Source organism: Pelodiscus sinensis, chromosome 2 (genome assembly GCF_049634645.1).
Source record: "Pelodiscus sinensis isolate JC-2024 chromosome 2, ASM4963464v1, whole genome shotgun sequence".
NCBI lineage: Eukaryota > Metazoa > Chordata > Testudines > Trionychidae > Pelodiscus > Pelodiscus sinensis.
Window position 1 is genome coordinate 134969213 of NC_134712.1, and position 27563 is coordinate 134996775.

The 27563-nt window shown below is 41.0% G+C and overlaps 1 protein-coding gene across 8 annotated transcripts in view; it reads left to right on the plus strand.

Moving 5' to 3' along the window:
• The window catches only part of CTNND2 (catenin delta 2), a 1073049-nt gene that overhangs the window by 787231 nt on the left and 258255 nt on the right, over positions 1 to 27563 (plus strand). For all 8 annotated transcript variants that reach the window (XM_006120137.4, XM_006120139.4, XM_075921468.1 and 5 more), the window contains one exon: positions 4727 to 4859. In XM_006120137.4, the coding sequence (XP_006120199.1) occupies positions 4727 to 4859 (133 nt within the window). The remainder of the gene's footprint in view (positions 1 to 4726; positions 4860 to 27563) is intronic.

Below are 27563 nucleotides of genomic sequence, written 5' to 3' on the forward strand. Positions count from 1 at the left end.
TGTGTGTGTATCAAGGACGGATTGAAAGTGAAGTTTATACTTTCCCTGGTGCACTTCAGCAGTAGCCTGTAAACCCTTTTCTTTCTGTGAAGTGAGAAGAGTGAGCTGCTGGTTAATAGTTTGATATCTCTCCCCCCCCCCCCCCCCCATGTTAGTTTTGTGCTAAACCAGAGAAGTACAAAGATATCAAGCGACTAACTACTGATTCTTTGGACCTTTATGATAATTCTTATTTAACTTAGTCTCAGAGGGTATGTCTACACTACCCTCCTAATTCGAAATAGGAGGGTAATGTGGGCATACCGCAATTACAAATGAAGCCTGGGATTTGAATTTCCCGGGCTTCATTTGCATAAGCGGGGCGCCGCCATTTTTAAATCCCCGCTCGTTTGAACCCCGTGCCGCGCGGCTAAACGGGGCACGAACTAGGTAGTTCGAACTAGGCTTCCTAGTTCGAACTACCGTTACTCCTCGTGGAATGAGGAGTAATGGTAGTTCGAACTAGGAAGCCTAGTTTGAACTACCTAGTTCGTGCCCCGTGTAGCCGTGTAGCCCCGCTTATGCAAATGAAGCCCGGGAAATTCAAATCCCGGGCTTCATTTGCAATTGCGGTATGCCTACATTACCCTCCTATTTCGAATTAGGAGGGTAGTGTAGACATACCCAGAGGGATATCCGTGTTTGTCTGTAACTTTAAATACAATGAATAATCCATTTTATGGGCACAACCCACTTCTTCAGATGAGCTTATTTGTTCTTCTAACTTACTTACTTTTCTCCCTGGCAACAAAATATTCTGGAAGGTGTATTTGGTTCGCTGAAATTAATGGAGGTATACCTAATTTACTTCTGTGTAAGAGATATCAGAATCTGGGCCAATATGTAGTTGTAGTACCTTTTAGTGTATAATGACATCCATATCCATGCTGTGATTTGTTCACGTATTTGTGCTACCTGCTTGCCAAACAGAATTTCAATACTTAACCAAAATTGCTTTTCATCTCCTTTTGTGGACAGTGCCATAATACAGTGCCCATGTACATTATTACAGCCAAGGCATTATTCTGTGTGTGTAATTTTTGCTATAGCATCCATCTGTCATGGCAGAAATGGAGCTCTTAAAAAAAAAAGGACAATGTGGGGGCAGACCTTCGATCAGTGTAAATTGGGGTAGCTCCACTGAAACCAACAGAGGTGCATCAACTTACACCATGGTTGCAAAGGAAATCTCCCAAAAATGAAGTCAATTTAAATCAGTCCTTTAACATCAGGAAAATGCTCTAGTGTTAACTTTGCAAAGTTACATTGTACATCGAAGGTCAATATTGTTATCAGTTTCTTTGGTGATCATTAGACTTACTGACTTTAAAGTCAGAAAAGATAATTTTCTAGTCTGACCTGCACATTGCAGGCGACAGAGCCTCACCTACCCACTCCTCTAAAAGACCCCAACCTCTGGTTGAGTTATTGAAGTTCTCAATTATGGGTTAAAGACTTCAAATTACAGAAAATTAACCATTTACACTTGTTTAAACCTGTCCTATGGTGCAGAGAAAGAAAAAACCTCCTCAGGGTCTCAGCCAATCTGATGTGAGCAAAAATTCCTTCCCACCCCCAATATGATGATCAATAGATCCTGACCATGTAGGTAGGACCAGTGACTGTGCTTTCTCATAAAATCAGACTGCTTCCATCAGCTTTTCAGGTGCCTGAAATCCCAGTTTTCCCTTGAAGAACAGCCAAACCTTTCAGCTTTCCTCTGGTACTTCTATAATACAGTTATGCATTTTTAGTACAAATACTGCAGCACAAAGGTCATTAAAAATTTAGAGGCAGCAAAAAATAAATTGAATTTAATAAAAAATTAAATCAGAGAGTGTATTGTAGTGATTGTGCTATTCATGTTCATGTTTAATTCAATAAAAACTTCAGTTTTGAACACTTTTACAAGCTGCCACAGAATCTCCACTTTGCTGTATTGAAGCACTGCAGAATTTGAGTCAAGCTTGCTATGGAATTGTCATGCTATCTGGTGTTGCTCACAACTGTGAGTGCCAATCTCAAGTCAGATTGTCAGAAAATGGGGCAGACACCCCACGTTGCTGCTATATTCTATAATTGGATTTCACCTAGCCTGTCTTCCCACCCAGACAAATAGAACTTTTCTGATAAAAGGTAATATAAACCAAAAATCACACTACATCAGGCTACATCAAGTTACTCACAATCCCAAAGGATCAGTATCTTACCCCAAATCAATTAGTATTCAGTTAGTACTCAGTATCAAAACAAAAACACCAAAACCAACTAAGGAAAGGAGAGATCCTTATTGAGAGGTCAAGGGAAGTAAAATACATTAACAAGTGAGTAGTTCTGTGGCGTCATGGAGTTGAACAAAAATATATAGAATCATGAACTTTCATCAGTAAACCCCACTTCATCAGATGAATTGGAGTGGAAATAACAGAAAACAAGAGATACATATAACAGCAGAAGAAACACAAGGTAAAGGGAAATATAAGACCAAATAACACTATATATTTTTTTGTTAATCTCCAAGATGCCACAGGACTACTCATTTTTTACAATCCTTTAGTTTTCATGAAGTTTTAATATTTGACTACAATCTTACATTAACATTCATTTGATATAAGGTTATTTAATTAAAGGGTATGTGTAATGTTATAGCAAACTACAGGATATAGACAGATAAAAACAATACAATCAACATCTCCTTTGATCCTTAATAGCATATAAATTAATTAGCTTGAAAGCACACTTAACACTTCTTCAATATTCACATACAAGTGAATTGTCCTAAGACTTTGTCATTTTCTGACACTTGGCCTGTCAGTGTTTCAGGAACACACACCATCTCAAGATAGTTCTGCACAGACTAAATACATACACTGGATCACCCACTGTATGATTTGTCATTCTGTCCTTACATTTTCCCTGTAATAAAATAGCTCATGTAAAATTTAATATTTACCATGTCAGAAACAGCTTATTTTATCTGAACTGATAAAGCACAGAATTCTGAATGTATTTCTTTTGTGTCTTTTATATTTATGTCCTGGATCTTTGTAAGGATGAGACATAGAATGATACTTCTCAGGCTGACTGACAGAAAACGCTGTGTAAAATGGAATAGTGGAGAGAGAAAACAAAAGGCAGATAGGTGATGCTCAGAATTTCAACAATGACTGCTTGTTCTTGCAGGATCACTCTTGTTTCGTAGTGTACATTGTTATTGTTTCTGTTCATTTTGGGGGATTTGTACTGTAAGTGTGAGCTGTCTGATTTTGCTAAAGATGGGCTGTAGGTATATTGACAGTTTTACTCAAACAGCAAATTTACCCAACAGTGTATGGTAGGTTTCAGTTCAGCAGAGCCACTATTGTTTAGGAAGAAGGAAGTGAATGATACGGGTCTCTGAATCCTTTATAGAAGAAGGAATCAGGCACTGTGCCAGTTCCTCATAGACCTAAAACATATCAGTTCCTACAAGCATCAAAGACTTTAGTGCAGAATTGATGTATATGGGGTGAAAGCAAATAGACATCTGGGCAGCAAGTGGGTACAGTGGTTCCGTGGCAATGTGGCTAGTAACCCCAATCCTCAGGAGCTGGGCTCCCTACAACAAAGGGCCTGTACAACTTCTCCACATTCTGTGTGGTGATCTGGGGGCAGATATGATTCTCTTCAAACTCTGTGTCATTCCCTCACACTAAGCCCATTTTATTCAGGCTGTGTGCCACCATGGTGTGAATTTCAGCTTGACAGTCATGTACTACTTACTGTTAGGATTTCACATGCACAAATCCTGTTCAAGTCTGTGGAAAATGTGGATGTTTATATCAGGTCAAAATACAGCCCTGAGAAGAAAAGGCATGTGAGATTTCTTCCTGTCATTCAGAGAAGCTGCACATACATCCGACTTCTGAGACACAAAGTTAGGGCAGTTTTCCTGGGTACTATTCCCTTAAAAACAGGGACAAAGTTGTACCTAATCTGACACATTCATTTAGAGCCCAGTCCTGCAAGATACTGAACATGAAATTTGAGCTGAAATCCTCAAATCCCATCGCCATTTAGTGCTTAGAATTCTCAATCCCTCACAGGATGAAGACTGCAAACTGACTTCCAAATAAACATATGTACTGTATATGCAAAGATGCAAAGGGATAGCAATGTGATTTTGGTGCATTAGTTTAGCATTAGCTTTCATTGTATCTGGATACAGTGAACAAAAGAAACACTGCCTGATTGTTTTTTGTATTAGATACCAATTTTGTCACACATTGATTATATTAATTAAACAAACCTTTCCTACAGTCAGTTACATTTAAGCCTAACATTTCCATTTTAATCAATTGTGCATATGTGCACATGTGCATAATTATTTTTCTTTGTTCATTTCATCTTTATCAGAGTTTCCTATAGCACATTGGATTAGATTCAGTTTAAAATTTAGAAGGGCCAATGATAAAAGAATAAGACATTCAGATTACACCTATCTTACTATAACATTACATTAGAAAGAGGAAGTAGAAAAGGAAAAACAATTCCATGTTCATGTTCTCTCTAGTATTGAAAATAATAAAAAAGGAGTTTATCTCTACATTTCTAATTATGTTGGTGGACAAATTATTGCCACATTTAATAAATTTATTCACTGTTGCCAGGTTCTTTGCTGAGGATACTCTTGTTTCTTTGTGTACAGAGAGTTTGGATGGAGAGATCCAGAACTTCCTGAAGTTATACAGATGTTACAGCACCAGTTCCCTTCCGTACAGTCCAATGCTGCCGCCTACTTGCAGCATCTCTGTTTTGGAGACAATAAAATAAAAGCAGAGGTAAGATAATTTTGAGATTTTCTTTTAACCTGTTTTTGTCTGCTAATTACCACCAGGAACGTTATTTAATTATTTGCAAAAGAACTTCAAGGGAAATCATGTATATAGGCATATAACCTGTTTATTCAAGCTTTTAAGTCATAATTACCATCACAGAAGCTGAGTTACGTATAATTGTATTGAATCAGTCCCTTGGGAGACTCATTTGTTTGGATTTGATTATTTTAAATTGAATGTGAGGCATTCAAATGTTGTGGCATCCTGGGTGTCCAATAAGCAATTAATGGCATGAACTTGTTCCCACTGAAGTCAATAGGAATTTTGCCTTTGATGTAAATAGAAGCAGGATTGAGACTTAAATAAAAGAACAAATTGAAATACATAAATAAGTGTACAACGTGTTAGATTCCGATTAGAAACAAGGCACCATCTCCCGCCTTCCCTTCCCCTTTCTGCCTTTGTATCAGAGGCAGAAGGGGGGGAGAAGCATGTAATTGACAGGGTTAACTGATAAACTCAGGCTTATTGGTTAATTGTGTAGTCATCTACTCATTGGCATTCCTCGTATAAATCAGGAGAAAGTTCACTGAGTTGAATAGGAGATTTCCCTAGACAGAGCAATAAAATTTCGCCTGAGATTTTTAGCCAGAACAAAGCCAAACTTATCATTTCATTATTTCACCCAATTTTTAGGAAATAAAGCTAACAAAAATAAAGACTGAAAAGCAAGCGGTTCACTTCAGATTCTATCTAAAGCCTCAAAAAAGTCATGGGCCTAGATCCTTAGACTCACCGGCCCCACTTGTCATTGGTTAGGGAGAGAGACCTTTGTGCTCCCTTGAGCTTTGTGGCCGCTGGTAGCCAGCTTAGCTCTTGCCACAGGTTTACAATAGCCTCAGAAGTGCTCTAAAAGTATCCCAGGGGAATGACTGCTCCAAACAATGCTCTCTCCACCATGCCCACAAGAAGAGCTCCCCATACCACTACGCCAGCTCTTCTGCACTCTGGGATTCCCCCTGTACATGGGCAATTCTCAAGTGAGAATGCTTTTGCAAGAGCAACCCAAAAAAATTGTATTGGTTCGAGAGGACTTTTTGAGATTCAAAAATAAATCAAGAGAGTTAAAATAAAATATTTTTCTGTGTCTGCAAAGAGGTCATAGCTGCTATAAGCCTAGATGTTCTTCCCCTCTCAAACCCTCCTTAACCTTTTCTCTCCTTTCATCTTTGCTGCTCAGTCTTTCATTACAAGGATTGATTCAACTCTTCATGTTTGTCCGAAAGACAATTAAATGATTGTGGCAATGTATTCATTGTACAACACTGCTTCCTCCTGTTAGTCATAGATTGGGAGCCCTTGGGCAGCTGCCCAACCGAAGGGAAGAAAGTTGTCTGTTTCGTTGCCAGCTGTATATGGAAAATCCCATAAGAGATAGGCAGTTTTAGGTCTGACCTGTCTGATTAGGACTTCAGACTTTGACTCTAGTTCAAGCCATCAGAGTAATGAGGTGATTGTTCTTTGTATAGATGTGTGTGTTTACTGATATAGATGTGTGTGTTTACTGAGAGAAGTGTATAAAGTACTCTTAATTTTCCTGCAAAAAAAGATAAATAAACTAAGAGATTTTTCTGGTAGTGGTGGGTTTTTCAACTTTATTTGTTTTTCTTTAGGCCTTCAATAGATTTCTAGCTCTGCAATGAGCAAGATGCATTTGAGGGCAAATCAAAATCATTTTTGTATAACAGTGCTCACGAGAATATGTTTTCAAACTGCTGCTAGGGTTATAGATCTTGCTAACAGTGGAGTCTCTCCTTTCCCTTTACTTTATGAAGAGTTTTTAACCCAAAGTATGCAAAGTCAGCAAGCTCTTTATTGTTGATTACATATAAAAACACTGCAGAACTCTTATGCACTTTAAGTTAGTTCCTGGAAGGGAAGGATCTGTATGGGCATGTCTACAGTGCAGCAGGGAGAGAACCTGGCTAGACAGAATCATGCAAGCTAGGACACAAAAAATAGCAGTGTGGACACACAGACTCATATACTTAGGTTACAGCTCAGGCTGCCAAGACCACCTGAATACCTAAGTTTGAGAGTCTGCACGCCAATGCCATCATAATGGTCTCTTTGACTTAAAAATCGATCTGTGAAATAGTGTTTCAACCCTTGGCGCCATCTTCAAAGCCAGAATGGAACAAAACTGAGAATACTCAACATCTGTCTTAGAGTTTGTTAAACCTACAGTGCTACAAAGCATTCTGTCACATTGCAAATACAAGAGAGATGCAGTCCAGATGCTTTAGAGGTATTCATTCACAAATGTGTTATGACTATTTGAATTTAGATAAGATCTGGATTGGCATATAATTTATACCAGATTTTCCGTTTAAAGGTGCAGTTTTATTAATAAATAATTTATCGTAACCCCACCACCTCTTCACAGTGCCTGCTTTGTTCTTTAGATAGTTGTAAGATCATTGCCCCTCCTGCCATCATGTGTAGCTCTATTACACTACTCATGTGTATCAAATGAATCCTGGAGGGTTAGAGGATTGGGGCCCATTGTGTTTTACAGCAGAAAGACAATATCTGCTGAAAATCTAGTCAGTTAAAAATAATAATAATTATAGGCACTGCACTTGGTCTTAAGAGTTCTGCCAAGTTTGCAATTTTACAATTATGCTTTCCCCTCCTTGTTTATACACCAAATTTCTCTTTTCAGTTGCTGTGTGAAAGATCACAAAAAAACCAGGAGAATTGGATTAACTGTACAGAGGAAAACCTTGAACTGACTATAGTAGAAATGTCGTTAAATAGAATACAGTAAACAATACTGGGGAAAAATAAAATATTTTTCTCTAATCTATTCCAGAAGTGGTAACCTTGGGGTGTTACTTGTATCTATATTATATAAATACAGCTATAGAAGTTTATTTTTAACTTTATAGTGTCCCTTTAAATAAAACTATTTTTTAATAAACCCATAAGCCCTTATCATATTTTTTCAAGAACAAGCAAAAGGCTAAAGCTTTGAATATCTACCTCTCTAACTTGGTAACTATTCTCCTATCCAGAGAGATCTGAAGATGCCCTTTTCCTGTCTGCTAAAAGGACATTCTGCAAAGAGGATTATTGTTTCATGGGAAGAGACCTCAGGGGGTTGAATAGGTGTCAAAATCCATTTGCACATTCACAGAACACTCCTTATGCCTATTGCTTTTTTTATTTTTAGGGGAGAGTTTTAATTGTTTTTCTCTTCCAACTTTCATAATGGTACACACATATTGATCTGAGATAAATAATTCTGAATTTTATATAGAAAAAAACAGTGTTACTGTTTTAATGTCTCTTCTTTTTCAATACTTTACAAAAGTAAAATCAACATGTGTTTTTTTGTAATGAACTATTAGTTGAATGTTTCCATTGTGCAGAATTGTGTATGCAGGTTTTACCCAAAGATTCCCTCAAATTGCACTTTTGCATACATGCCTCTCTCTTCAAACAGCTAAGTCTCCTTAACTTTTTCTGACAATGAGCCATAGAAAGAGTTCATTAATTTTGGTAGGTGGTGCTTCTCCTAGTCCTCTGCTCCTATCCTCTTAGCTAACTCCTTATATTATCTCAGTACTGTATCAGCAAAGAAGAAATGGTCTAGATTGTGACCATGACTGACATATTTTCTTGCCATGTGAGTGCTGATAAACCCCCAGTGTGAAGTCTTACCTGGATGAGTGAGGTCAGAACCTACAGAAAAAATACATCTGCATCTCTTATACGATCTGAGACAATTATAGATGATCATGGATAAATAATGGTGGTGGAGAGAGCAAGTAAGAGGCAAAGACAAGGGAGAAAAGATACGTTTTCAGTTCAGCTTTGAAAATGAATGGGGAGTTGATGGGGTGGAAAGTCACAGGAAGCCTCTTCCAGATGGCAGTTGCTGCCGAGGAGAAGGCTCTCACACCAACAATGGTACGTTTGTGTGTAGCGATAGAGAGGAGCTGGCCCTAGACAACCAGAGAGAAGAAGCAGGGGATGTTGAAAGAGAGCAGCATTTTAAAGTAGTCAGCAGAGAACTTTTTTTTAAAAAAAGAGCACTTTCTATTAAACACAGGATTCATTCTTCTAAAGCAATTTCTCTTGCTTTAAAGACATCTAACTCCTTTGTATGAGGTCACCATAAAAAGGGATTGAATTGTGCAGTTTCTCATGCCAACACCATTTTGCTCTGATGGAAAATGGCAACCAGCCATCAGCTGCAAAGGTATAACAGGTCACGGAGGGTTTTGTCTCCAATGACTCCTTTCTGTAAGCTGGGAAATTAATTTCAGCTATCAAAGCCACAGCGCTTAGTGCTTGAAGATTTCATACCAGTATTTGAGCACGGATGTGAAATAAAGGGGTAGTGACTATTGAACTTGCCTTCCTATTGCCTTGCCTTCCATCCTTAATAAACACTGCTGGATCTAACAACCTCCTTTTTATCCAAGAGGGCATATGTATTTTCTGTCTTACGGCACACTATCTTAGAAATAAAGCAACAGTCCTGATTTTACTATACAACAATGCAATACTGAACAAAGACAGCATGAATATATGCTGGGTGCTTTTGTTTCCTCACATCCCATTATTCTCCAAATTCACGATTTTTCTTGAATCTTTATTTAGAGATTTTCCTGCAGATTTCTTTTATCAATACTTTAAAATTACTTCAAAGCATCATCTATGTTTCTGTGTGTCATGCAGGGGGAACTGACTATATTTCATTAACTTCTTTGTTTCTAAGGATATGTGTATGCTACATAGCAAACCCAGGCTCTTACTCAGACTTAAGCCTTAACCCCTTCTACCATTCCTCCAGAAAAACCTGGGATCAGGGTTTGAAGGTACAATACTTTAGGTCTGGACAAGCTTGCTTGGCTGGGAGTCTGCGTTAGAATCCCTTGAATCTGCTTTAACTTGGGCTGAAACCTGCCCATTTTGTAGTGAGGGCACAGTCTAAATCAGGCGTAGGCAATAAGCTCCATGGGTTGACATGGTTCACCAGGATTAGCCCCTGGTGGGCTGCCAGATGCTTTGTTTACCTGTGTGTCTGCAGCTCTCATTGGCCACGGATCGCCATTCCTGGCCAATGGGAGCTGAGGGAAGCGGCGTGGGCCAGGCTACCATTTCCCAGGGCTCTGCAGACTGTAGGTTGAGAACCACTGGTCTGTGTCATCAGGGTTAATTTTTGTTGTTATTTCTTTAAAATGTTCTATCCAAGACTATGCAATATTGTTATAGCCATGTTAGATCTACAGTATAAGAGGGGCAAGTTGGGTAAGATAATATATTTTATTGGACCAACATCTAGTGGTGAAAGAGGCACGCTTTGGAGTTTACACAGGTCTGTGTAAGCTGGAAAATTTCTCTCTCATCAACAGAAGTCGGTCCAATGAAAAATATTACTCCAACCACCTTATCTCTCTCTTATCCAAAAGCAGAGCTGTCTACAATATTTCTTTCTGTGAAGAGTCACTGATTGATGAAGAAATACTGAATTTGAATTTGCCACCTATCCTGCAGATTTGAGATTGTTCATACCATTAAATAGGAGAAAACTGTACTAGCTTTACTCGAATTAATATTAGGCCCATGTTTAAGAGGTATTTTCTTGAGATTGGCTATTATGAATTATCCCACAAAATAATGTTTCAGAAAATGTTATTTATCATGTTTATTATAGAAGTGTTTATTACAGAAGTGCACCCCCTTAGTGCTCAGGGCAGTATGCACTGAATTAGAGAGCTTACACTACAAAATGGACAAAACAAGCAAGAAGTAGGGGAAATGAATAAAACAGACAAAGTGAAGTGCATGGTGGCTGCAAACATCATGTTAGTTTTGTGATTTTACTGTTTAGTTATTTAAATCCTTTTAATGGGATTATATTAGGAGGGGATTAGCTAAAAGGAAAGAGAAAGAAATGGAACATGAAGGGAAAAGGAGTCCAGGAGAGCTGGAAGTATTTTAAAGAAGCCTTATAGGAGGTTCAGGAACAAACCATCCCGATAAGTAAATATGGTAGGCGACCAGCTTGTCTTAACAGTGAAATATTTAGTGAGCTTAAACACAAAAAGGAAGCTTACAAGAAGTGGAAACTTGGGCAGATGACTATGGAGGAGTATAAAAATATTGCTCATGTATGCAGGGCAAAGCACAATAGGAATTGTAGCTAACAAGTGATGTGAAAGGTAAGGTTTCTACAGGCATGTTAGAAAGTGCTCAGAGAAGGTGTGTGTCCCTTACTGAATGAGGGATGTAACCTAGTGACAGATGATGTGGGAAAAGCTAAAATATTCAATGCTTTTTTTGCCTCTGTCTTCACACACCAGGGAAGATCCCAGATGACTGTAGTAGGCAATGCAGTATGGGAAGGAGGTGGGCAGCCCTCAGTGGAGAAGAAACAGATAAAGGATTACTTATAAAGCTGGACATACACAAATACATAAGTCTGGATCTAATGCAGCCGAGAGGGCTGAGGGAGTTGGCTGATGTGACTGCGGAGCCATTGACCATTATCTTGGAAAACTTGTAGTGATTGGAGCAGATCCTGACAATTGGAAAAAGGCAAATGTAGTGACCATCTTTAAAAAAGGGAAGAAGGACAATTCAGGGAACTACTCACAAGTCAGCCTCACCTCAGTCCCCAGAAAAATCATGATGGGAATCCTCAAATAATCCATTTTGAAGCGCTTGGAAGAGAGGAAAGTGGTCAAGAACAGTTAACATGGATTCACCAAGGGTGAATCATGCCTGACCAATCTGATTGCCTTCTATGGCAAGGTAACTGGCTCTGTGGATATGGGAAAGGCAGTGGATGCGATATGCCTTGACTTTAGCAAAGCTTTTGATATGGTCTCTCACAGTATTCTTACCAGCAAGTTAAAGTAGTATGGATTGGATAATTGGACTGTAAGGTGGATAGAAAACAGGCTAGAACGTCGGACTCAATAGGTATCAGGTTCAATGGGTGGTTGGTATCAAGCAGAGTGGCCCAAGGATTAGTTCTGGGGCAGGTTTTGTTCAACATCTTCATTAATGAGGTGGATGAGGGGATGGATTGCACCCTCAGCAAGTTTGCGAATAACACTAAGCTAGGGGGAGAGATAGATACCTTGGAGAGTAAGAACAGGGTCCAGAGTGACCTAACCCTAACCCTAACCCTAACCCTAACCCTGGACAAATTGGAGGACTGGGCCAAAAGAAATCTGATGAAGTTCAACAAGAACAAGTGCAGAGTCCTGCACTAAGGATGGAAGAATCCCAAGCAAGCAACAAGCAATAAGTAGCAATTCAACAGAAAAGGAACTGGGGGTTACAGTGGATGAGAAGCTGGATATCAGTCAACAGTGTACCTTTGTAGCCAAGAAGGCTAATGACATATTGGGGTGCATTAGTAGGAGCATTGCCAGCAGGTCTAGGGAAGTGATTATTTCCCTTTATTTGGTACTGGTGAGGCTTCAACTGGAGTATTGTGTCCAGTTCTGGGCTCCCATTACAAAAAGGATGTGGACGTATTGGAGAGGGTCCAGCAGAGGGCAATAAAAATTATTACGGGGCTTATGCACATGATTTATGAGGAGAGGCTGAGGGATTTGGGCTTGTTTAGTCTACAAAAGAGACAAATGAGGGGGGATTTGATCGCAGCCTTCGCCTACTTGAAGGGGGGTTCCAAAGAAGATGGAGAGAGGCTATTCTCAGTGGTGATGGATGGCAGAAGAAGGAGCAATGGTCTCAAATTACAGTGGGGGAGGTCTAAGTTGGATATTAGGAAAAACTATTTCATTAGGAGGTGGTGAAGCACTGGAATGGGTAACCTAGGGAGGTGGTGGAATTTCCATCCCTAGAGGTTTTTAAGTCCTGGCTTGACAAATCTCTGGCTGGGATGATTAGTTAGGATTGGTCCTGCTTTTAGCAGGGGGATGGATTCGATGACCTCCTGAGGTCTCTTGCAACCATATGAGTCTAAGAGGTGGGAGACAATGAGTGAGTGAGAGGGTTGGGAACAAATATCTAATCAATACAGTATGAGAATAGAGTGAAGACATTTTGATGTGGAGTTTAGGTGCTATCTGGAGTCCTAAGGGGTGTGTGTATGTGTGTGTGTGTGTGAGTGAGAGAGAGAGAGAGAGAGAGAGAGAGAGAGATGTTTCTGGCCTGAATAGAACACAAGATTGGTTTTGCTGATGGAGCAACATTGCTTGAGGATACATTTAGATCTGCCATCAATCATAGATTCTATTAACTGTTATAGATAGCAGGCAGGTCAACAAACTGTGATTGGAAGAGATGATATTGTTCTTGAATGATTCTATTCCTTAATTTTCAACAGCTCTGGATGTGTAGTTTTAAAAAATTGCACCGACGTACCTTAATGATGAGTGACTTTTAGCAAATAAAAAATTAAATAATCTAAAATAAAGATTCTGCATAGAATCATAGAACCATAGAGCTGGAAGAGACCTCAGAAGGCCGTCAAGTCCAGCCCCCTGCCCAAGACAGGACCAATCCCCATTAAATCAACCCAGCCAAGGCTTTCTCAAGCCGAGACTTAAACACCTCTAGGGGTGGAGACTCCACTACTTCCCTAGGTAACCCATTCCAGTGCTTCACCACCCTCCTAGTGAAATAGTTTTTCCTCATATCCAACCTAGATCTCTTCCACTGCAACTTGAGACCATTGTTCCTTGTTCTGCCATCCATCACTGTGAACAGCCTTTCTCCATACTCTTTGGAACCTCCCTTCAGGAAGTTGATGGCTGCTATTAAATCCCCCCTCACTCGTCCCTTCTGCAGAATAAGTAGACCCAACTCTCTCAGCCTCATAGGTCATATGCTCCAGCCCCTTAATCATTTTGGTTGCCCTCTGCTGGACCCTCTCCAATGCATCCACATCCTTTTTGTATTGGGGCATCCAGAACTGGACACAATACTCCAGATGTGGCCTCACCAAAGCCGAATAAAGGGGAATAATCACATCTTTGGATCTGCTGGCAATGCTCCTCTTAATGCAACCTAATATACCATTAGCCTTCTTGGCTATAAGGGCACACTGTTGACTCATATCCAGCTTCTCATCCACTGTAATCCCTGGGTCCTTTTCTGCAGAACTGCTACTTAGCCAGTTGGTCCCCAGCCTGTAACAATGCTTGGGATTCTTCCATCCCAAGTGCAGGATTCTATACTTGTCCGTGTTGAACCTTATCAGATTTCTTGTGGCCCAATCCTCCAATTTGTCTAAGTCACTCTGGACTCTATATCTGCCCTCCAGCGTATATTTGATATTTTTATGGTTGTGGACTCAGTACTCACCCCCGGGTCAAGCCACTGTACTTTACTGAAGCCAGAAAACTGCCCAGAAGAGGCAGCTGTGAATTCCTCCAGGCAAAGGTCATTGCCAGTGCTGCTCAATCAGAGCAGGGTAACAGTTGGAGGTATAACACCTGAACCCTCACAGGTGAAACCTCAGGTGGTGTAGAGCTGATGTTGGTGGCTCTATATCAGCGATTCTCATCAGGGGCCTGCATCCCCTTTGGGGGCTTCGAACCCTTTCAAAGAGGGGTCACAGAGCCCTGTGGCTGGAACCTAAAACCCAAACCTCAGTGCCTCCCAAAGATGGGGCTGAAGCCCCAAGCACTGGTTGGGCCCCCTCCCTGCAGGGCCAGAGCAAAGCAGTCATGAAGGCAAAACTATACCCCCCATATTTCCTCTTCTCCCCACTCCCAAACCCCGGCTCCCTGGCCAGATTGGAGGGAGGAGGCTGGAGTTAGGTAATGCAGGCAGCTGCTGCCATGGAATGGGCATCTATGGCATTCTGTCTCCTGCTGCTGGTGCCCAGGATTGTGGCTGGTCCTCGGCTCACACAACTAGCAAGAGCTGCCCAGGCAAGGGGACCAGGCTCTGTGATCAACAGAGCCCTTAAGGAGCAATGACCACAGAAGATCCCACCAGGTTCACTGCCCCTACCCACTGCCTGCACCTAGGGCTATCCTCTCTCCACTAACAGCTCCACTTCCTGCACTCTTAGCTCCCCACCACTACCTATACAGCTGCTAGCTATCACCTCCTTGCACCCTGAGCTACCCCCTACCACACACAGCTGCTAGCTGCCCCTCTATGTACCCTGAGCTACCCCTACCCACCTCCAGGCCCTAGCGATCACCTGCCTGCCCTGTGAGCAATTTTAAAATGTTTTGAGTTGAAGCCTCACCACACACAACCCACAGTCTGGGGTGTCTGCTGAGGTGAGACGGGCGGAGGTGACACTGCCTCCCTGGACTCTGCTGTGTGAGCTGTCCCAAGCCCTGCCTCTCTCTGTCCCCTACTCCAAACACAGAAACCGAACTAAACTATGCCTATATGAAGGAGCCACCCCTGACCCAGAATCCCAAGTCTGCCTCCTCCTCCCCCCCCCCCCCCCCCCGGGCCCTGGAGTTTTTATGGAAGGTAGAGAGGTCCTTAGAAAGGAAAAGCTGGAGAACCCCTACTCTATATCACTTGCTCTTCCCCTCTCAGCATCAGTGTAAGTTAGTGAAGGGCACATGGAAAGCCAGAGCAGATCACTCAATAGTGTTTCAGTGATTTCATATGGAACTGGTGCAGTCAACATAAGATATAGCAGAAGTCAGGGAGCAGAAGGTGACTTAGAGCGACCTTTCTCCCATGCTGTCCTCAGCTGAGCCATAAACTTGGTATGTCTGAGGACCAAGGCCTGTATTTTCCATTAAGTTTATAGAATCAAAGCCCTTTTTCTGTGATCAGGTCCCTGATAACTCTGATGTTTCAGTTGCACTCCTGGTTCTCTGTTATTTCTCCACTCAATAAAAATAGATTTGATTAATGATAATTTCTGTCTTCTACTGTACCTGGTTATTACTTCTCATTTAGTCGGCTCCATTTCATCATATTTATAGAACTTTATTTTCTTTCTCTGCATCCTTCTTTTTTATTTACCCTGACAGTCAAGGACTCAGATTTAGTTTCTAAGCTTTGGAAAATGGATAGCAAGGGCTGTTTCCCCAGATTAATTCAGATTTCTTGGCACTCCAAATCAAACCACGCTGGGTCTATAGATGTTCAAATGAATAAATTTCACAAAACCTTAAAAACTAAAGCATAGTTTGAAATGTCTAATATGTCCACTTTGGATGTGCTTTCTTGCAATGTGATTTTCACTTTATAACTCCTGTTCTTCCAACTTCAGCAATGTAAGGTTACGTTTACACTGGCAGCTTCTTGCGCAAGAACTCTTTTGCGGAAGAGTTCTTGTGCAAAAACTCTTCCAGAAGAGAGCGTCAATACTGGCATGTGCTTTTGCGCAAGAGATGTGCTTTTGCACAAGAGCATCCATGACAGTGTAGGCGCTCTCTTGTGCAAGAAAGCTCTGATGGCCATTTTAACCATAGGGCTTTCTTGCGCAAGAAATTCATGTTGCCTGTCTACACTGGCCTCTTGCGCAAGAACATGTGGCCAGTGTAGACAGGCAGCAAGTTTTTGTGTAAGAGCGGGTGCTTTTGCGCGAGATCACACCAGTGTAGACACAGTCTTGGTGTATTGCAAATAAGCATCTAGGCAAATGAACTTCTTATTCTTTGAGCAGGATTCTTACAAATCCTACACTTCAGGAGTGCATGTGCCCAGAGGCTTCTGAGCAGAGATTTTTAGTAGCTGTGAACTAGCTCTCTTTGTGCCTGCCCAGTGCTCAAGTTATAAAGAGCTGTGCAAGTGCACATCCATCAGTTGCTTTTCAGCTGCTCTCAGCCTGAGACAGTGTCAAGTGTGCCTACTTAGGTTTGGGATTACTCTCTTCATTTGAGCTAGTTTATTTATTGAATTTAATCTGGAAGTTACTTTGCAGGAGTTTTCCAAGAGATACCCCTCCACCTTTCCCTGCCATGCAAATTTTTGAGAGGAGCTCCTCAGAGGTTATTTTTATAGGAGTGTACTGAGATTCCTGGGATTTCCCCACCCCTACTATGAATGGTAAAAACTGATTTATAGAAAACAAAAACAAGTTTATTAACTGCAAAGAATGGATTTAAGTGATTATAAGGGTTAGTTAACAGATCAAAGATTACTGAGCAAATAAAGCAAACATGCAAACTAAGCTTAATACATTAATTAAATTGGCTACAAATAGTAATTTCTCACCCTAAATGTTGTTTTAAGCCAATTGCAGAGGTTCTTGAAGACAAATTTCTTTTGCTCGCAGCTTAGAATCCCAGATATTCCTTTCACAGGCCAGTTACCTCCTAGCTTGGTTCCAGAGCTTTCCCCTGTTCAACCTTGGATCTTTCCAGCAGACATATTTAAATATATTTTTCATTGTCCTCAAGCTGATCATACAAGAAAAGACATATTTCTTTCTCTAGGACAGACTTGGCTTTATGTGCTGCCTTCCAAACATATTTTAAGAACATATTTCCAGCTTACATCAGTAACTCTGTATACACAACCCATGGTTATATCACAGGATAATTTTCAGGACTGACATATTGTCAATTTGCATATGATATTCTACACCTTTTAGATACAGATTATGAAAACAGTATATTGGGGCAATGAGATGTTCAGTCCTGATGTGAGTTATGGTGTGGTATCCTCTTTGCCAGTTGGCACTGAGAGGCCCACCCACTCACACATGACTTCTTGTAGTGAACTTTTATTGAAAATAGCCAGCTCACTTCTGAGACCATATGCTCCATAGACTTCCAGTCCCAGTTCTATAGAGCCTTCAAAATGCTCTGGTACCAGCTCTTAAATGACTTCCAGGTCTTTGAAATATCATGGTACCTGTCATATCTTGGTAACAAAATTGACCCAGATACTACTGAAGTATCATCAGTCTCAAAGAAACTCCAAACACTCTACTTCGTGGAAATCTGCATTATCTTCAGTCTTCTTGGTGTCAGTATCTGAATGACTATCCCAGACATACAACAGAGGCCATCTATCTCCTCAGTACTGGAATCACCTGTCAGCTGCCTGCATCTCAACTATCAGTGCTCTTGGTAACTTAGAACCATAGATCTGGAAGAGACCTTAGGAGGTCATCAAGTCCAGCCCCCTGCCCAAAGCAGGACCAATCCCAACTAAATCAACCCAGCCAGGGCTTTGTCAAGCCAAGACTTAAAACCTCTAGTGATGGAGATTCCACCACCTCCCTAGGTAACATTCCAGTGCTTCACCACCCTCCTAGTGAAATAGTTTTTACTAATTTCCAACCTAGACCTCCCTCACGTAACCTTCCCCATCTTCTGCAATGAGACAACGGAAGAGAGAATTCTCTCATTACCAACACTGATTCCTGTGGAGCTTCAACTCATTTATACCCATTATTGCAAGAATTTAGATGTTCTAAAAAGTTGGTGATATCACATGAACAGGAATTCCCCTTGCCAATGGATAGCAAGTGCTTGTTGATATCAATATCTACTGGGTCGCTAAGACTATATCTTTTATGGGTATCGCCTAGCTTTCTGATACTGATCACACTGGAGCAGCAATTTCATTTGCCTCAGTTATCAACTCCACCTTTGGATTATATTCAGGCTGAATACTCAGGCTCCCAGTCGTATTTTAGATGCTGCTTGTAATTATTAGAACTGGGAGCATTGGCTGTTTGGAGTCTGGAAGCACAGAAAACAGGAAGGAGTGGGGAGAAGATTGGCAGGGGTTCAGTGAGAGCTACAGAGGGATGCAGCAGCTTTGTAAAGAGGTTCCACTTTTGGTAAATAAACTCCTGCTGAAGTTTGTTAGTACCTTGCTTGCATGATACAACATTTTGGCGATGAGGATGGATCTTCTGCCTCTGAATCCACCTGCACCCTTTCTGCAAAGCCCAGGTGAGCCTCCAATTGCTTTTACTGCCTGGATTCATATGTTTGAGACTTATCTGCTTGCAAACAGTACTACAGAGATTTCTGAAGTAAGAAAGCGTGCTCTGTTAATGCACTGCGTTGAAGTAGAAGGACACCGTATATTTTACCCTTTTCCCCTTGCAAATGATAAATACGAGACTGCACTCACTGCATTAAAGAATTTTTTTGTGCCAAAAGTGAATGTAATGGCTAATCGCTACAGATTTCGCCAGCGTGAGCTGAAACCAGGGGAGACTATAATGCAGCATATTGCTTTTCTGAGGAGTCTGATTGTAACTTGTGACTTTGGGAATATGGCAGATTAGATGATTAGAGACCAGCTCATTGACAAAACAACCATGCTTCGTGTAAGAGAATGCTTGCTTCTAGAATCACAACTTACACTGGAAAAAGCAATAACCATTGCTACCCAAATTGAGTCAGCTATAGCAGAAGCCCAAATAATGAGCATGGATACATGAGGCCCAGTCCAGGCTGTGACTCCTTTGCAGAAAAGTCCGCTATCACTGCAGACAAACAATTACAAGGAGAAAGCTAATGGAAAATCGCAGAATCAGCAAATTCAAAGCACAGCAAAAGCATGCTTTCGCTGTGGATCCCCGCAACACCTAGCAAGCTACACAAGATGTCCTGAAAAAGTAGTTCAGTGCAATCACTGCCAAAAAATTGGGCTTGCTGCTAAGGTATGCCGCAGTAGCCAGTCCAATCAACAGGTGCATGCAATTACAATACCAGATGTTACTGTGCTGAGTGTGGACAAAATCACTACTGCACATATTCCAGAACAGATAAGATGCACTGTAAATGTTTCTGTCACATCTTCAGGCAAATCACATCCTATTGAGCTAATGTTGGACACTGGCTCAGCAGTATCTATGCTACTTGATTCCATCTATTTGCATTACTTTAAAATGTGCCTCTTACTGAACCCAAATTTCACTTGGTGTGCTATTTGAAAAACCAAATTCCAGTACATGGCTGCTTGTTAGCAACGGTGACTTTTGGTGATTGCTGTGTAACTGCAGAGTTCTACATTGTCCACAAAGGCACTCTTATCCTTGGCAGAGATTTATTGGCTACTTTAAACCTCAGGGTAGTTAAGGAACCGAAGTTTGAGTGTAGTTCCTTTGTTAGAGTAAGAAAACCTGGAATTCTGCACAAAGAGGACCATCTCCTCTTAAAATCATTGAGAAGAGGGAACCTTGCACCTATCGACTTTCTGATGGGCGTATATGGAATGCTTCTTATCTTGCACCTACCTATGCACCAAAAGGAGATGAGGCCAACCCATGTTGGATGACTTCACTATAATACCAATACAACAAGACATTGCACTAGAAATGGGGTTTGAGGGACAGTCTGTCAGACATGGACAATCACCTGTCTGGACTAGAGACTATGTTATGTAGTATTTACAGTGTAATATTTCTGCCAACAGTATAGTGGCTTGTTCCATATTTGTTGCTGTGGTTAGAACAACAATGTTTATTTTATAATTGAGAGCGCTTCTTAAGAGAGGAGGGAATGTCGTGTTTTAGATGCTGCTTGTAATCATTAGAACTGGCTGTTTGGAGTCTGGAAGCACAGGACACAGGAAGGAGTGGGGAGAGGATTGGCAGGGGCTGAGTGAGGGCTAATGAGGGATGCAGCAGCTTTGTAAAGAGGCTTCACTTTTGGTAAATAAAGTCCTGTTGAAGTTTGTTAGAACCTTGCTTGCATGATACAACACTCCTAGATATCTCTGCCATGTTAAAACAGATGAGAAAGTGATGGCTAAACTTTAGCTTTACTCTAACACTGGTAAAGTCAAATGAAATCAGTTTGTTTTTCTTAAATTCCTTTGTCTGGTGATCTTAAAGCATTGTAATGTTGCTTCCGATCCACACGGATTTCATCTGAGTGATATGTACCAAATCACATCAATCTGACCATTTCGTTGATGATTTTTAGAAACAGTTAACTGGAAAATATTAACTTTATGTACTTAGTATTTTTATAAAGCCCCCCCAAAAATCCACAACTACTGCCAAGGAATTATGTCTCTTAACACAGGACACCTTGTAGCATGGTAGCATGTTAGTCAGCAGTATTCTTAATTGGTGGATTGTTTTTCTCTGTTCAGCTTTTTGAGTTAGTTCATGCAGCATAACTGTATGACATTTGGATTTTGTTGGTTGTAGTTTATTTGTTTCTTTTTCTCCAGATAACAAAGTATTTCATGTATGACCTGTACATTTCTTAACATTTAGTATAAATGTCATGAAGTGCAGTGTAGCATGCCCTAACTCTTTAACTTCTACATATAGATAGTGCTTTACTCTTTGCACCAATTCAGAAAGTTCATCATCAGGTGCCAGTAGATAATATGACTGAATGCTAATAACCTTACTATATGCATTTCAGGTAGCCTCCTTCATATAAGAGCGTCAATGCACATTGCAATTGTTTGTTAGAACATAAGAACAGCCATATGGGGTCAGACCAAAGGTCCATCTAGCCCAGTATCCTGTCTGCCAACATTGGCCAATACCAGATCACAACAGGTAATCCTCACGTGATCCCTCTCCTGTCACCCACCTCCAGAGAAACAGAGGCTAGGGACACTATTCCTACCCATCCTGGCTAATAGCCATTGATGGACCTAACCTCCATGAATCTATCTAGCTCTTTTTTGAACCCTATTAAAGTTCTAACCTTCACTACATCCTGTGGCAAGGAGTTCCACAGGTTGACTGTGCGCTGAGTGAAGAAAAACTTCCTTTTGTTTGTTTTAATCCTGCTGCCTATTCATTTCATTTGGTGACCCCTAATTCTTATATTGTGGGAATAAGTAAACAACTTTTCCTTATTCACTTTTTCTACACCAGTCATGATTGTATAGACCTCTATATATCCCCCCTTAGTCTCCTCTTTTCTAAGCTGAAAAGTCCAAGTCTTTTTAACCTCTCTTCATATGGGTCCCATTCCAAACCCCTAATCATTTTAGTTGCCCTTTTCTGAACCTTTTCCAATGCCAATATATCTTTTTTGAGATGAGGCAACCACATCTGTACACAGTATTCAAGAGTCATCCTACTCCCAGCCTGCTTCTGCACCCTACCTCCCACCCAGATTCTGCACCCCCATCCCTATCCCACTCACTGGCAGCTCTGTCCCACACATTGGACTCTTCATTTCTGGCCCCTTTCCTGAGCCTAGGGAGGCCTATGAAATCCACTAACCCTGGAATGCCAGAAAAGCTAATCTGGCCTGAGGCCTTGAACTTTGGTCCTTCCTGACCTCCCCTCCCCCAACCCTGGCTGGAGTACCAGGGGAGTGCGATGTCTCAGTTGGCGGCCATATTAGTGATGGTTGGAGGTTTTTGGAGAGGTTGTATTTTTGCTTCTCTCTTGTGTGGTTCCCTACTGATTTTTCTGTTAGACAGTGGCCCCTGACCCAAAAAAAAGATTCCCCATCCCGGCCATAAATAAAGACAAAGTTGAAACCTTTTGTGTTCGACATATTATAATTTATTTAAAAATGAAGCCTGGCCAACAAGCCCTCAATTGCGCCCAGACCCCATTTGGCTGCAGTATCATAACACTCCTGCATCCTAGACACACCCCAAACCTGAGTCCATCATACACCCAAAGCCCCTGCCTTATGCCCCTCATACACTCCAACACAGACTCCTGCACTCCCACATCCCCAGCCCCCTGCCGTAAGATTGACAGGAGACAGCCTAAATGCGTGCATGAAGCTGAATTTGACAAGTTATGATGGAAACTTCAAAGAAATATGTGAAAAGATGTAGCAGCATAAGTCCCATTAAATAAATCTGTGATTACAATGTTTAGTTTATGCTATCATTAATCATTATGTCAATTATCAGTAATATTAAGTTGTATATTTTCAGTCATGCAGATGGGCATTCTTATATGGCTCTTTGTTGACCACTTGTTCTGAGTTTTGATGTAATTTGGCTCTTTGGTTTGAAAAGATTGCCGACCCCTGCTGGAGAGGCGCATGCTTAAGTTCGTAAGGTTACAGATTCAATCCGACTTTCTGACAACCCAGGTCCATTGGCTTTAAATTTGCATGGAACAATAGTCAACATGATACCTCCAAAAGTATTAAGGGGTTACTGGCACTACTCCAGCTTGTTCAACACTTGTACATCCTCCCCAGTATACCCAGAAGCACTGGGGTACGAGAACCTGTTTGTGCTTTGTCTCCCTTCCCCAAGTGTACCAGCACCAGAGCAGCCATACTTTGTCCCAAAATATTTAACCATGGATAAGAGGAGTATAAGTGATGGATTAAATTTCCTTGTAAATTCAAATGGGACCATGTAGAGTTGCCAGATGTCTGGTTTTGAACCAGACTGTCCAGTATTTGAGTTTTCTGTTTAGGAAACAAATTGAGAAAATATAAATGTCCGGTATTTTCTAAATAAGATGTAATGTAGATTGTGATGTAATGTCAAGTGTGTCTGGTATTTTTGTTGAAACCATCTGGCAACCCTAGGACCATGTGGTAACAACCTTTTACACACAATGAGAGGCAGAGCATTAATCCATATTACAGGCCCAAGATGAATGTTTTCATGCGGCTTCCTGTGGCATATGCCAGAAGCAGCTAGAACACTCAATAGCTTCATGAAATATCTCTCTATTGATCTGGAGACTGAGAGCCCTGAGCTTGCTTTTTAATGCCAGATAAATTGTGCTACTCTATTTATAATATCTGTACATCTTTGGTAATGAGAAAAGAAAAATATTATGCAGTGATAACAGACTATCATTTTGATTTCCGAGTAAAAGTAATTTGAGTATTACATTTGAAAGGGGCAAAGTATTTGCAGTTTTTTTTTGAATTGGTGTACTGGTATATGGGATATCATCAGTTCCTGGGAATTTTTTTCTATTCATAATTCTTTTACCAATTACTTTTCTGTGCATTGTAGGCTAATGCCTGACTGGTAAGGATAATTTTTCTATGGTAAATCAGATGTTCTGTCATTAATATTCTGATCTTTGAATAACCCAGTGTCACTTTTTGTACATGGTTTATAGACATAAAGTAACACAGTTCAGTATCTCTCAGGTGATGATCTCTATCAAAACAGATATGTAGCGAAAGGATTTAAATGAGATGCAGCACGTTCATGAGAAAAGTAGCAGTCACAATGAAACATTTAGAGGAAACTGACTGCATCTAAAGTGTATCAGATGGTCACCAAACTATATTTAAAGATTTTCAGTATACAGAAATGCAAAGAAATTACTGTTGCCTAATTAAATAGATACAGTACATGGAGCAGAAGGCCCAGCCATATTTTTGAAAAATGATAAGCCATTGAACATAGAAATTTAAAATGAAAGTGCCTACTTATTCATTCAGTAACTATAGCATGACTGCCAAAAAACTCTGGAGCCGGATTCTGAACAAGGTCATACTAGTGTAAACCCACAGCAACACTCATGGAAATCATTAGCTACTCTACCTACTTTGATGGGTATGTCTTGCACTCCTACACCTCCTTTAATCAGATGTGTGGTGAGGTGGACACATGGTTTGGGTTTCTCCTGTAGTAGGGCCAAAGGTAAGGGAGCCCAGGCTACCCAGGGCATTAGGTTCCAACTCAGAACCCCAGGATATGAGTCTGTCTCCTATGTTTGCTCTCTCCATTACCCTCCCTTGGTTGCTTCCTACTGCTGCTTTTCTTTCTCAGCTTTGGATCAAAGATAAGATGAAAAGAAAAGGAAACCAAAGCATCAGCACCAGCCAGGCTCAACTTATACTCCAACTTGCTCAGGGAGGGTTGTCAGGAGTCTTCAGGATAGATCTGTTCTCTTCTACCACCTTCCCTTTTCTGAGCTGTGTTGCTCCCTTTTTAACCTTTTCTCCAGCTGAAGTATGCTCTGCAGGGCTGGAGCAGTGGGGCCACTTGGCCCCAGGACAGTCAGGTTTGTATACCCCATCACAGCCCCATACTTGCCAAGAGAGGCCTATCTGCCCACATCATATATCCTCCTCTTCTGCACCTTTTCTGAGATATGTCCTTCCCCCCTTTCTGCCTACCTCACTGACTCCCCTCCATCTTGGGAAAAAAAAAAGTCTGAAAACTCCTAGCCCTGTGACCGGTGTAGGAAGGGCTGGAGAGAAAGATTCCACCCCATCAGTTTTCGGTTGTTGTCTTTCCTGGCATGGAACTGGCTGATGTCAAATTGACTCTTGATACTCCTGGAGTTATGATGTCACAATCAATTCAATAATATTTACAAAAAATGAGATATATGGGGCAAGACACAAATCACAACAATATTCTTAGTGGAGTAGCCATGTTTGTCTGTAACTTTAAAAACGAGAAGTTCTGTGGCACCTTGGGGCATGTCTACACTGGGAAATTATTTAAAAATAACTCCCAAAATAACTATTTCAAAATAGCATGTCCACACTGCAGGGAAGCCTTGAAATTAGTCCAAGGCAGGCTCTCTTAATGTGCATGCACTACCTCAACTTAGAGCCCCAGGAAGCACTGAGAAGTAATTACTCTGAGTGACTCTGGGGAGTAGTTATTTTCAAATAGCAGCAGTGGAGCAGCTATTTGAAATAAGTGTTAGTCCTCATGGAACGCAGGAGTTATTATTTCAAAATAACCAGCCCCTTATTTCGAAATAACAGGCTTGGTAGAGTGGATGCTTCACTTGTAATTTCAAAATAAGGGGAGATATTTCAAAATAACTCCCTAGTTTAGATGAGGGATTAGAGATAACAAAAATATATATAGTATCATGATCTTTTGTAGGCAAAACCCACTTCTTCAGATAAACTGGTGAGGGATAACAGAAACCCAGAATTTTATAACAGAAAAAGAAGGGGGAAAAACCAATATTCAGGTTACTCCCAGTCCCAAAGGAACAGTCATTTCCCCCAATCAGTTGCACATCAGATCAAGCACCAGAAATAATGCTTGTAGAATATCCTATAATAAACAAACAAAAGATTCATTAACAAAGAAAAGTAAACAGGGATTACAAGTTTAAAGCAGGTAAACAGGCACACACAAATTAGTCACAGTCTTAGGTTGCAAAATAGTAATAGAAACTGCTGTAATGTGCAAGCTCTATGCCTCCTTTAGGGCTAGCCCAAGATAAGCAGTTTGGGGCCACTTGTGTAAGCTTAGAAATATTGCCCTCTTCATGGTGATGACATTTTCTTCTTGACTGGGATTTTCATTCCCTTCCCCCAGAGTTCAGTCTGTGAGGACACAAATGTTTGTGCACCTTCCTTCTTCAAGGATGTGGGGAAAACAATCAACAAAATCTTTTGTCCGCTGATGATCTATATTGATTCTCTGCTATCTACAGGCCTTCTTTTGTTGGTCAGGAGATGACACCTCTCACACCTGGTCATGCTTCTCTCCTGACAGTTGGGGTTTCCAGTTTCATAGATGTTTATAGTTACAAAGCAAATACTTACATGTTATCTTATAACAAGTGATACAAATATTATAAGTAATGCAGCAGCAGCAGCTCACAAATATATCATGTCTACACAGCACACACATCTCTCTACAGCTAATGCCTATTTTAACAGAACTAACACAGAAATGATTCAGAATGGTTTCATGCTAAGCATTTGTTAGTGTCTAGTGATGCCTAGGGGCCTTGGCATGAGCTGGCACCGAATCTGCCAGCATCACAGGTATAAATCAGCTTAACTCCATTTAAGATTCCTGAGCCAATAGTCTAATGGTTCTTCAAAGAAGCAGACAACTTGCCAAACCCCCGGGAAGGCAGGAATAATCTCTCTGAGCTGGGTTGCACAAAAGAGGAAGGAATTGAATCTAACCCCACATGAATCTAACCTGCTAACTGATGTGCCGCTCCCAGCTCCTCCAAAGCCTCACAAACTATATCTCAGGAAGAGAAGGCTTTGTATGTGTTGTACTCAATTGATTCCACACTCAGAATCAGATGTCTCAGCCTAGATTCAAGTACAAGTAATTTCAGAATGATTCACTACTAGAATGCTAGGCTGTCAGCGTAAGGAAAGAATCTGGATTAGTTAAATTGTCTCCCTCCTTGAGCTATTTCAGAAATTGGGACTTTGTGGATACGATGGCTATGTGATAAAACTGTCCTTCAGTTCCTGCAGAGTTATGATACAGGGCTTTAAAATCTTTGTTGTGCTGCATTTGAGCCTCCTCCAATGCTCTGAATATCTACCTTAGTCAAATTATATGCATACTTGCAATCAGTTAGATAGTTTCCTCAGTACCTAAGGGTGTGTCTAGACTACATGCCTCCATCGATGGAGGCATGTAGATTAGACAGATAGGCAAAGGGAAATGAAGCCGCGATTTAAATAATCACGGCTTCATTTAAATTTACATGGCTGCCGCGCTGAGCCGACAAACAGCTGATCAGCTGTTTGTCGGCTCCGCGTGCTAGTCTGGACGCGCTGTGCTGACCTGAAAGCCTTTTATCGACATCCCCCTTATGCCTCGTAGGATGAGGTTTACAGGGGATGTTGATAAAACGCTTTCATTTTGACAGGAATTGCGGCTTCATTTCCCTTTTTCGAATACACACATCTACATGCCTCCGTCGACGGAGGCATGTAGTTTAGACGTACCCTAAGAGTGTGAGAGCTCATTCTGTAAGATGTAAAGAGGTTTCAATGATACTAGGTCCTTGATTTATCACCTCACTCAGACCTTTGTTTTGGGAGGGCAGTTCTGTTTTGGGAGGGCAGTTCTATTTAATTAGTCCTCCTCGGCCATCCTTATTTTGTT